The following is a 10,131-nucleotide window of genomic DNA, read 5'->3' as shown; positions in this document are numbered from 1 at the left end:
CGAAGCTTCACGTCACGCCCTCTTGAGGCCATGTTGGCTGATAATATGAGCGCGCATGTCCGAGGCCTTTCTAATATAGGTATTCAAGGGCGACATACTCCAATCCGTATAGATCTTCGACGGGGAAGACCAGAACTCATTAGCGGCCAGATCCAAGAGGTCTCTATCTGGCAGAAAGACGACTTGGCAAAAGAAGAGTGCTAGGGCCAAACCACCATTATTGGTCGAAGCCAGCAGCTCCCACGCCCGCTCTCCTCTCCATCCAGACCTGTAGACAAAGGTCAGCGACGCCACGTCGGGCCGCCCGCAACCACGGAGGTCCGAACTTGGTGAGATGCCAACTATGGCAGGAGATAGGGACCAACCACTCCTGGCCGGATACGGTGACTCCCAGCCTCACCGTTGCCAGTATGACGACACCGCGTGTAGCATGCAAGTCCAGCCATGACGCCTCCCAAGAGGCCATCGCACGCGCCATCGCCTTGAAGAGGGGCCGCAGCCTCGGAGCCCTATCTTTGCGATCCATCGTCGTTGGTGTGCTAGCAACCACCACGGAGAGGAGACCAGCCGAGTTGCCCCGGCGCCGCCACCACACGCGGGCTTTACCTGACAACGGCTACCGGTGGCGGCGAGGAGGAGGAGGAGGAGCGGAGTAGGGAGGGCCGTCGGCCCGAAGGGGATGACGGCCGCACGAAGTCGCCTTGCTGGGGACGACGCATGGGCGGATCCATTTTTTCCGGATCGTCGTTGTCACTGTGATGAATCTTGTCTTCTTTGTACAATAGATAAATTCATATTTTTTTACTTCCTTTGCAAGTTCCCTATCAGTAGCCATTTTTCAAAATTACATGATTCAAACCACAATAAGTAATCATGTCGAGGATAGGGAGCGGGAAAAAAAATCTCAAGATCATCTATGTTTCATAAAAAAACAAATAAATGAATAGATTGCCATTTTTGTGCAGCAAACGATAGTCATGCTTGTATGTTTTTTCTTCATATTTTATGGAAGACACAAAAGAAATAACCATTTTTAATACCAGTGCAAGGACCATTTTAAGGGATTTTGGAGTGCTCGGGACTTAGGCGATTTCATAGTTTATGATTCTTTTTTTTCTATGATTCAAGTCAGAATCACACAATGATTCATTGATTAATAGTCTTTTTTCTAAATTGTAAAACGGGCTAGAGTGTGGGAAGACGCTCTTGCAGTTGTCTTACAGTATTGCTTAGTTCAGAAGGCGGCGAGTGGGGTCCCATTATGCAACAATTTCTATCGAGTCTACTGGAACCAAACAATCAATATCTGGCAGCGGTGCCAGGGCAGAAAGAAAATCGATTTTTGTGAACAAGGGAAATGAATTGTTTGGACAGAGCGTTTTGCTCATTGCTGAAGGAACAAAAAGGGCCTCTCCGCAAATCAAAACAAATACGAAAAGTAAAAAAGGGACCCAGTTTTGGGCGTGCATCAACATCGGATTCGATCTCTCCAAAAAGAAAAAAGAAAAACTGACAATTTATTGAACCTTAACCACGCAACTGAAGCAGACGACAACGGTTCACATGGAGCGAGCCGGAAAATGGCAGAAACGCGTGGAATGCTTCCTTCCTTGTAATAGCAGTGTTGAACTAACATACGCGGCGCTCATATCGCACTCGCCATCGGAAATACTTGTACCTTTCAACCTTAACGACGTAAACAGCAGCGCAATCCTAGCAAGAAAGACTAAAATTAAGCATGACCAGAAACTTTTCGGGACGATTTCCAAAATAGGCTGAGACCAACAAGCGCAAAAAAAATGTATATCAAACTAGTACTACTACAAAAAAAAACATGAAACATCCTATGCCAAATACACACGAAAGTCCATTTTATATTAGAAAAACTCCTACAAAAATATTATCCTACCATGCATCTGGACAATAATTGTTAGTAGAAAGCATCAGTGTCGCCAGCAGGCTTCCAGTTGGTTGGTTGATCCTAAAGAAAGGATCCGTTGATCCCCGCGTGTAAAAGTATTTCACCTTTTTATTAAGTTGATTATAAGCTAATAATTTAGCTGGATAGAGCCCAAATACAGCTAGAGCGTAGCATCAAGTGAGCCAACGGGTCAACTTCTAATTGCGCCATCATCCCAACTCCTTGAACCCACAGACCCTCCAATGAATCTTCCATATAAAACTTCCCGCCAACTCCTAATCCCCTCCTCCAACAACCAGATTGCAATAATAGGCGGCCAATATTTATTTAAACAAACTAGATAAAACAAGAAACACGTCTGGATTAAAAACCCTCGGGTTAAAGCCACCACAACGAAGGCTCCAAACAAACACCAGGTCTCCAGTCTTCGTCTCCTCAACCAGCAGACGATTGTGTTTGCACCGAACAGGCCAACAGCCAAGGAGCGGTGCAGGCGTGGATTCATCGATCGAGGCCATGTCGAACCCCGACGTGGAGGCCGCCGGCCCGGCCAGGGCGGCGACGACGGGGATCAAGCCGCCGCCTGGGAGGTACTACGCGGGCGGCGACGGGCAGCACGCGCCGGCGGCGCCCTTCTACTACGGCCAGGAGGCGGAGCGCGAGCGGCAGCACCACACGTGGCTGGTGCCGGTGGTGGTGCTCGCCAACGTGGCCATGTTCATCGTGGTCATGTACTACAACGACTGCCCGCGCAACGGCAGGGGCGCCGACTGCCTCGGCGGCGGTTTCCTCCGCCGCTTCTCCTTCCAGCCGCTCAAGGAGAACCCCCTCTTCGGGCCCTCCTCCGCCACGTAAGCGCACAGATATCTTCTCTCATCCCCGCCATCTCAAATCTTTCGATCCTCTTGCTTGTATTCATCGGCGGATTGGATCATGGGCACGGCGCTGCAGGCTGGGGAAGTACGGCGGGCTCGACCGGTACAAGGTGGTGCACGGGGACCAGGCGTGGCGGCTGGAGACGGCCACCTGGCTGCACGCCGGCCTCATCCACCTCGGCGCCAACATGATCAGCCTCATCTTCGTCGGCGTCCGCCTGGAGCAGCAGTTCGGATTCTGTAAGCGCCCAACCCGACCGACGACTCTGTCTAGAACGACGACGAGGTCTTGCTTACAGCGTGCGCACGCTGTTTTGTTTTGTTTTGTCTTGTTTTGACCGGGTTTCGCCGCTCTCGTCGCGTCGTGCAGGGAAGGTCGGCCTGGTCTACCTCTTCTCGGGGTTGGGCGGCAGCGTGCTCTCGGTGCTCTTCATCAGGAACGGCGTCTCCGTCGGCGCCTCCGGCGCACTCTTCGGCCTCCTCGGGGCCATGCTGTCGGAGCTCATCACCAACTGGACCATCTACACCAACAGGGTACGCGTCCCTCCTCGTCTCTGCTACTACTGCTTGTTTTGGTTCATGACGAACTCCTACTGACATGGAATGAAACCACCGTCCATCTACAGCTCGCGGCCATGGCGAACCTGATCATCATCGCCGCCATCAACCTCGCGCTGGGGATACTGCCCCACGTCGACAACTTCGCGCACATCGGCGGGTTCCTCACCGGCTTCCTCCTCGGCTTCGTGCTGCTGATCCAGCCCCGGTTCGGATGGCTGGAGCAGCCCTTCGGCGGCAAGACAAAGTCCAAGTACACGGCTTGCCAGATCGTCCTCCTGATCGTCGCCCTCCTCCTAGCGATTGCAGGGTAAGCGCCGTTACAAGATACAGTACAAACTCTTCATCCAAATTCTACACGCTTCCTGTGTGGTAATTAATCTGAAGCCATGTTTGTATGTACTGTACACAGGTTCGCCGTTGGATTGCTGATGGTGTTCCGCGGGGTGAACGGCAACGACCATTGCAGCTGGTGCCACTACCTTACCTGCGTCCCGACGTCGCACTGGAAGTGTGACAACTAATAAAAATAAGAGGACAACAGCTGTGGAGACAAACGTGCTGCCCATCCAGATAATTGCTTCAGTTTGGCTTTTTTTATACTTTTGCGCTGTATAGAAACTTCAAGGCTGCACCTTTTGCTTTTCTTTGTTGTCCAAGAGGCGTTGATTAGCAATTCTGCTTGAATATGTTATTAAAGCTCTGTAAATCACTCTGGTTTGTTTGTGGTTAAAGCGTTTGTTTATTCTTTGGTTCTACATAGTCGGTCACATTTGCAATGTTAGAGACTAAAACAGGCGAAGAACGAACGTCCTTTTTCCGTCGCTGGATGAATTGGTGCGATAAGTATGCACTAGCCTGCTCTACTAGCAGAGTCATGAAATGGCATCGTTGGCATGAAACAGTGTCAGGACTTGAGTCATCTTTCAACGCTAATAGAGTGGTTTATATTGCAAGATCGAACATGGATGCAGTAAGCACAAGTTGAACAAACCATACACTTTTCACAAGGGAGAAACATCCTATAACAAATATCAATCCAAAATTTAATTCCAAATGGAAGAGGGAAGGGCTACAGAACACGTCGAAAGAATCACATCACACCTCAGTAACTAACTCTTTCTAAAGAACCAACAATGTAGTAGTAGAAAATAAAGCTATTTCCGCATCAACGTGATATCAGTGCTAATCCCTCCAACCCATCCCCAAAAGAATCAAAATCAGGGGAATCTAAAGGGGGGAAAGAAGAAAAGGTTATAAACATGGATACAACTAAACTATCCTGATGTCAATGGTAGCTTCCAAAATGTTTTCGTTGCTATAAGTATTTTCTCAGCACTGCCTGATTCAGGCTCACTGTCGTGTACCTGAGTAGTCCACCGAATCGACTGGGCTACCTGTACAGCCTTGTTGATCACATCTGGGGAGTCCCGTATTACAGCAGTTCCTTCTGGGCGCAGTATGCGGTCCATCTCCAAAATGACATCAAACAGGTCACATCTGCAACAAGTAGAAACGCAATCAGTTATTAGGTACTCCCTTCGTTCACAAATATAAGATGTTGACTTTTTTCTGAATCGGATGTATATACACGTTTTAGTGTGTTTGTCACTCATTTCAGTCAGCATGTAGTCCATATTGAAATATCCAAAGCATGCTATATTTGTGAACGGAGGGAGTAGCGCATAGTTCCGACCGTCCATTTAATAGGTGCTTATCCCATCAAATAAACGTAAAGCTTGATTTTAGAACTTGCATAAAGTATTCTCTTGTACTCTACCATGACAGCTATCGTTGGGGTAACACATACCAAGTAACCCCAGTTTTGGGCAATTCTAGATCATGCATTTTTCTTATTCTTGCATTTTTTTACATTCCTGTTTCAAAGTGGCCGTATATGAACTGAAAATTTCTGGGTGCTGCTTGGTTTGCACTGAAATTATACATTGTATTTCAGGAATAAATTAGATTACTCTAAAATTGCAGAAAAATAGAACAGGTTAACAATACTACACTATCGCAAGTTTATTATAGTCAGTCTACCTGGTCTTTCCGGACTTCGGGTCGCTTATCAAAGAATTGATTCCATCAGCATGAATGAGATCATAGGTACGAGGATATGTTGAGAAAGGCTCACACCTGGAACCAAAGTCATACAATCAATTTCAGAACTACAACATGCAAGAACACCGATTATTAGTCTATTCATGTAAATGGCTCGATTCATTCACTTGATATGTGAAATGTTGATCATATAAAACTTGCTAGTTAAATCTTGCACAAGGCACGAACATAAGAACCATGTAATGTTATTTTTCAGTAGCCAGATAATGTTTTGAGATCTACTAGAAGAGATTTAGTTTCAAATGTAAAATTCTATACAAACAATACCAAGATAATCAGTTCACAATGAATGCTAAAGCAGGTGCAGGCCCGAGGAGTTTCCCAGCATCATATGCAAACTTGCTGAAAAATATGTAGATAGCTTGGAAAAGGTGGATGAACAACCTAGAAACTTGAAATTTGAAATTTCTAGTATTTGCAAAATCACCACAAGCAGGCAGCTGGAAACTAAGATGGACATGGAATCTTATGTTGGAGTGGTATCCAGTTTGTAATTTAGAAACTAGCGATGTAGTCAATAATTAACCAAAGGAAAAAGAAGCACATGGGCAAGCAAGGCACTGAAATTGTCTGTAATTGTATGGAGTCAAACAAATTACTTACCAGTCATGATAAACTCCAATCAGGCCCCTGTCATATATTACTCCAAGTGTCAACGGTTTTTTAGCAGGAACAACATTCATTACCCACACAGGATCAGACGCTACAGCAGCTGCCAATCCTCCAAAGAACGCATTCATGTCCATGACATTACGTATGAGTGCAGTACCTAGCTTGACACCAAGTGATCTCTTGTAATATGATACTCTTTTAACCCACTTCTGTGTATCTGCTTCAAATAAGTTTACACCATTATCCATGAAGGAGGCCCTAGCAGAAGGTTTAGACAGCCTATTTGGCCACTTATCAATGGAACCGACAGCTATTTCTTTCGACAGAGAAACTTTACTAATGCATTTCTTCAACTTAAAGTACCTGCACACAGTAAAACCCTATAATAATCAATCAAACAGAAATATACAAAATGCTTTTCTGGCAAACTGAAAAGCTAGAAACACAATTTGCAAGGACACACAAAAAAACAGAAAATTATTACCATGCTTCGTCTGGATCATCATCAGTACTACACAAATCAAGGCCAAATTCATTTTGGTTAGGAAGACATGATGCCTGATTAGGTTTCTTCCAAATGGCAGTGTTACCGTCTACAGTGATCAACTTGTAACACAAAGACTCTGCCATTGCTTGAAGTTCACCCCATTCCTTCTCCTGCTTCTTCCACTGCACAGGGGGTCCGGATATAATCAGATATCCTCCCGGTCTAAGTAGACGATCAACTTCAATCAAATAACTGCCATCTGCCAGTTTGTACATGTCAGAGAGAGGGAGGGCAGATGTGCATGTTGAATGCAGAAGAAAACATTACTTACTGTAGGCAGTAAAAGGTATTAAACATCGGGAGCAATGGACGAAATCAAAGGACTGTGCTGGAAATGGAAGACGGCGTGTGCCCAACATTAAAAGAAATGCAGGAATTCCTCTCTCCAGCGCAAATTGTATTTGCGATTTATGCGAATCTCTTGGAGCGAAGGAAAGTGCTGTGATATTCTCTTTGAGCAGAAACCCACCAAAGCTAGCAACCTACAAAGGATGGAAAAAAAATTGTAGCCATTTTACTTGGAAAACAAAACACAGAAGCTCCATATTAAAGATGAAATCATTACCCCACAACCCATATCAAGACCTGTCCTCAGGAGACCACTTTTTAGTGGAACATACTTGGTAAGCTTTTCAATATATTGTTCGGCACCATCAGGAAACATAGTTCCGCCACCAGGAAAAAGGAAGTATGAGCCTTCCTGCTTCATCCACCCTTGATGACCTTTTCTTTCAGCAATCTTGCCATAAGGCATGTTATCATGCCATATCTGCATAGAGAACAATAAACAAGACGTAAATCTCGGTGTAAGAGGAATAGGACTAATCTACATCCTGTCAACACACGAAGTAAACCAATATACTATCTCTCTTTTGTTATTTCCAGTCCCAATGTACATTCCTCAGGTAAGGTCAACTTAACAAACACATAGCTGAAAGGTGCAAGAGCTAGACTTGAATTTTTTAAGTCCTTGGTCATGCTAGCTCAGATGCCATCAAAACTTGTGCCTGGTAGCTTGCTTAGTCTTATCCTATCCACCAGAACTGTTAGCTAAAATGCGAGCGCACATTTCACCTCCTAATCCGAAAATCATATCCGTGAAAGATCATCCTAATCACTAGTATTTCCCAAATTCAGAACCAGTCTGGCATTCAAGACCTCTAGACATCATCCAGTAACTTTTACTCTAATAACTGCGTCATTTCGAATATTAACCACTCAGAGCATGAGATGCAAAACCTGGTCGTACACTAGTAAGCTACACAACAAAACAAAGCAAAAGTCCTACAGAAGCATTACTCTGCCAAGACACTAGCTGACACCTGCAACTACAGCAGTTGATTAGGGGTTAATTTTGAGTGGAACGGCCAGTGGCAGCAGCACGAACCTTATGGAGGCTCTCGGGCCAGGGCACATGCACGCGGTAGCCGGGCGGCGGCGGGACGAGGCACGCGGGTGCCTCCCCCCGCGCGGGGCAGTGGCGCTCGCGGTAGTAGTTCATCTCGCGGCTGAGGCGGGAGCTTCGGCGGGGGTCCTCGCAGGGGAGGAGGTCCACCTCCGAGGCGGAGCAGGGCGGCACCGCCGCGCCAGCGAGGGCGGCGAGGGTGTCCCCGCGGCGCGGCGTGAAGACGAGCGCGAGGAAGACGACCACGGCCACGAGGAACACCGCCCAGACGGCGTCGAGGAACGACCACTGCCACTGCGCGCCGCCGCTGCTCCCGCGGCGGTGCGGCCGCAGGGAGCTGAGGAGGCCCATCGGGTGGTAGCAGGAGGCGGTGGCCGCGGCGGGACCGCGAGGGCGTGTGGTGTGCTAGTTCGATCGGTCGATGGGATCAGGCCATGGGGGAGGGGGGTTTGGATTCCGAGCTTTAGTTGTTGGGCTTGTGCTTTGCGTATTGGCGTGCTCGTCTCGGTTCCGTCGCGGGACACACAGCAAAAGAGGGCGTGAGATGAGATCTGTGTGCGGAGGGAGATGAGTGGTGAGATTAGGCGTAATTGGAGCTCTGTTTAGTCGAAAACACCGTGCTTAGCAACTCTAATAGTTCCTTAAAAATCTTCCTGTAAAACGACTTTTACGCGATGACCGTAGATAAATCTTCTTGTAATTCCCCCCTATGTCCTGTTAAATGAAGATGGGACCCGCAAGTCAGTGACACGGTGTTGAGAGGCATGGCGACGGCGGCCGGAGAGGTGAGGCGGATTGGGGGAGGTGCGGCGGCGGCGTGACGTGGCGGCCAATATCGCGGCGCATAGACGGTATGGCGGCGTGGCGTGACAGTACTATGGTGTGGAGGTGATAGGCACAAATAAATCTCACCACTCCCCTACATCTTTCATGTCTATCGGTGGTTACTCATACATTTTTTCGATAAAGGGTGGATTTTATTGACTCAAAATGAAGCATCAAGAAGATACAAACACAATGAGCACACACCCGGCCTCTGCATAGCTAGGATGCACACAGCCAACATCAACGCACACACACAAAAACACGCGACAAATAGCAAAGTCATACAAGACCAAAGCTATGCATGGGCGAGGAAAAAAGAAAAAAGCCCCAAAGCGATCACATCACGATCGGCAAACTATAACAATGACCATATCTGCACCGACAATCTCATGACGCCACGCGGATGACAAGGTTCTTCAACAGCAACGCCTTAAGGAAGGGAGTGACATTCAAGTGTCACCGTCACCGGATCCAGCCACCGAAGGTTGGAATCTAAGTTTTCACTCTGAAGAATCAGTCCGAACATTCTGAACAATGCCTTCAACAAGGTAACAACGTCAAAACATCGCCATTGTCAGGTATACCCAACTCCGGGCAGACCAAGGCTTTCACCCCAGAGCTCAAGACCAGGTGCTCAAGTAGCACCACCATCAAGGTCATTCATGTGTTGTCGCCGCCACTTTTCCACGATCCCAACAGCTACAAGCGATATGACCGCCGCCACTGCACAACAATTCCTCTGCATCAAGACATCATCCATAGTTTGCATCTCGCCGTCGAAGTGAACCACCATATCTGCAGAGATGAAACTCTAACAGAATCTTTTGATGGCGACAACAATCCGCGGTGAGGCCGCCGCCGTCCTGGATCCAATCCCCAATGACGTAGTCAACTAGGTGGACGCCAATACCATGGGTTGCAGCCGCCGATCATCTGCATACATGTCCACGCATGTGCATTTGTGTATATGCATTCATGCACCAGACCCACGTGCTTCTCCTAATCAAACTCCCAGCCATGGACCTCATCCAGATCGGAGCCGAAAAGGTAGCTGCGAGATCCGGAGGCACCATGTATGGACCGATCGGGAAGCTCACGACATGAGACGACAGCGGCCAGAACAGATCGGGAAGCCAGCAACGACGGCGGCGGCCAGATCGGACGGCGACCACCAGGGGGGAAGAACAGAAGAAACCGGCCGGAGACACCCCGCCGTCGCCGTCCGCCGGGCAGCCGGCCTCCTCCGGCGGCGGCAAGGTCAACG

The 10,131-nt window shown here is 48.0% G+C and overlaps 2 protein-coding genes across 2 annotated transcripts; one reads left to right on the top strand and one right to left on the bottom strand.

The window, feature by feature from the left end:
- The first annotated feature begins 2,262 nt into the window (after positions 1–2,262).
- LOC119365170 (RHOMBOID-like protein 2) lies at positions 2,263–4,112 on the top strand. Its single transcript, XM_037630766.1, has 5 exons — positions 2,263–2,772; positions 2,873–3,036; positions 3,167–3,330; positions 3,423–3,664; positions 3,767–4,112. The coding sequence occupies exons 1-5, from the start codon at positions 2,438–2,440 to the stop codon at positions 3,876–3,878; spliced, it is 1,017 nt and encodes a 338-aa protein (XP_037486663.1). The 5' UTR covers positions 2,263–2,437; the 3' UTR covers positions 3,879–4,112.
- A 226-nt stretch (positions 4,113–4,338) lies between these two features.
- Positions 4,339–8,555, bottom strand: LOC119365169 (probable pectin methyltransferase QUA3). Its single transcript, XM_037630765.1, has 7 exons — positions 8,025–8,555; positions 7,203–7,406; positions 6,909–7,119; positions 6,575–6,836; positions 6,082–6,453; positions 5,398–5,493; positions 4,339–4,854 (listed from the first exon to the last, which is right to left on the bottom strand). The coding sequence occupies exons 1-7, from the start codon at positions 8,391–8,393 to the stop codon at positions 4,632–4,634; spliced, it is 1,737 nt and encodes a 578-aa protein (XP_037486662.1). The 5' UTR covers positions 8,394–8,555; the 3' UTR covers positions 4,339–4,631.
- Positions 8,556–10,131: the final 1,576 nt, after the last annotated feature.

Source organism: Triticum dicoccoides, chromosome 2B, assembly GCF_002162155.2.
Source record: "Triticum dicoccoides isolate Atlit2015 ecotype Zavitan chromosome 2B, WEW_v2.0, whole genome shotgun sequence".
NCBI lineage: Eukaryota > Viridiplantae > Streptophyta > Magnoliopsida > Poales > Poaceae > Triticum > Triticum dicoccoides.
Note: the sequence above shows the minus strand (reverse complement) of the source record. Positions and strands in the feature narration are given on the sequence as shown.